Raw genomic sequence first — 517 nt, forward strand, 5'->3', positions numbered from 1 at the left:
CTGCTGGGTTCCCACGGCAGCCAGCGCGTCACCCCTGCAGGAGGCGGGGACCTGGCGCTGCCACCCCCAGCCCTGGCGCCAGGCTGCTGCGTCGTTGGTGCCCTGCCCGCTGTCCCAGCCTGAGCAGCCAACCCGGCAGGGGCCTCACTGCCACGCCCGCCTTTGCTTGGTTGGTCGTGGTCGTGGGGGAGCCCCACCTGGGCCCTGAGACGCGGAGAATGCGCCAGGGCACCGGGTCCGGAGAGGCAGCGGGAGCCTGTCTGCAGCCACCCCGCCCTCCACCGGGAGGAGCAGCTGGGCACGCGACTCAGGCGTCCGCACCCTCTCCCAGTTCGAGTACAACCCGCAGTTCGCGGACTGGTCCAAGGAGACGAGGGGCGCGCCGCTCATCAGCGTGAAGCCGCTGGACAACTGGCTGCTGATCTACACGCGTAGGAACTATGAGGCGGCCAACTCGCTGGTGCAGAACCTGTTCAAGGTCACCCCGGCCATGGGCATCCAGATGAAGAAGGCGGTC

At 69.2% G+C, this 517-nt stretch overlaps 1 protein-coding gene across 1 annotated transcript in view; it reads left to right on the top strand.

Moving 5' to 3' along the window:
• Positions 1–517, top strand: part of PIWIL1 (piwi-like RNA-mediated gene silencing 1) — an 18,512-nt gene that overhangs the window by 13,167 nt on the left and 4,828 nt on the right. The window contains exon 10 of the mRNA XM_006768799.2: positions 332–514. Coding sequence (XP_006768862.1) covers positions 332–514 — 183 coding nt within the window. The remainder of the gene's footprint in view (positions 1–331; positions 515–517) is intronic.

Source organism: Myotis davidii, unplaced genomic scaffold, assembly GCF_000327345.1.
Source record: "Myotis davidii unplaced genomic scaffold, ASM32734v1 scaffold43, whole genome shotgun sequence".
NCBI classification, from domain to species: domain Eukaryota; kingdom Metazoa; phylum Chordata; class Mammalia; order Chiroptera; family Vespertilionidae; genus Myotis; species Myotis davidii.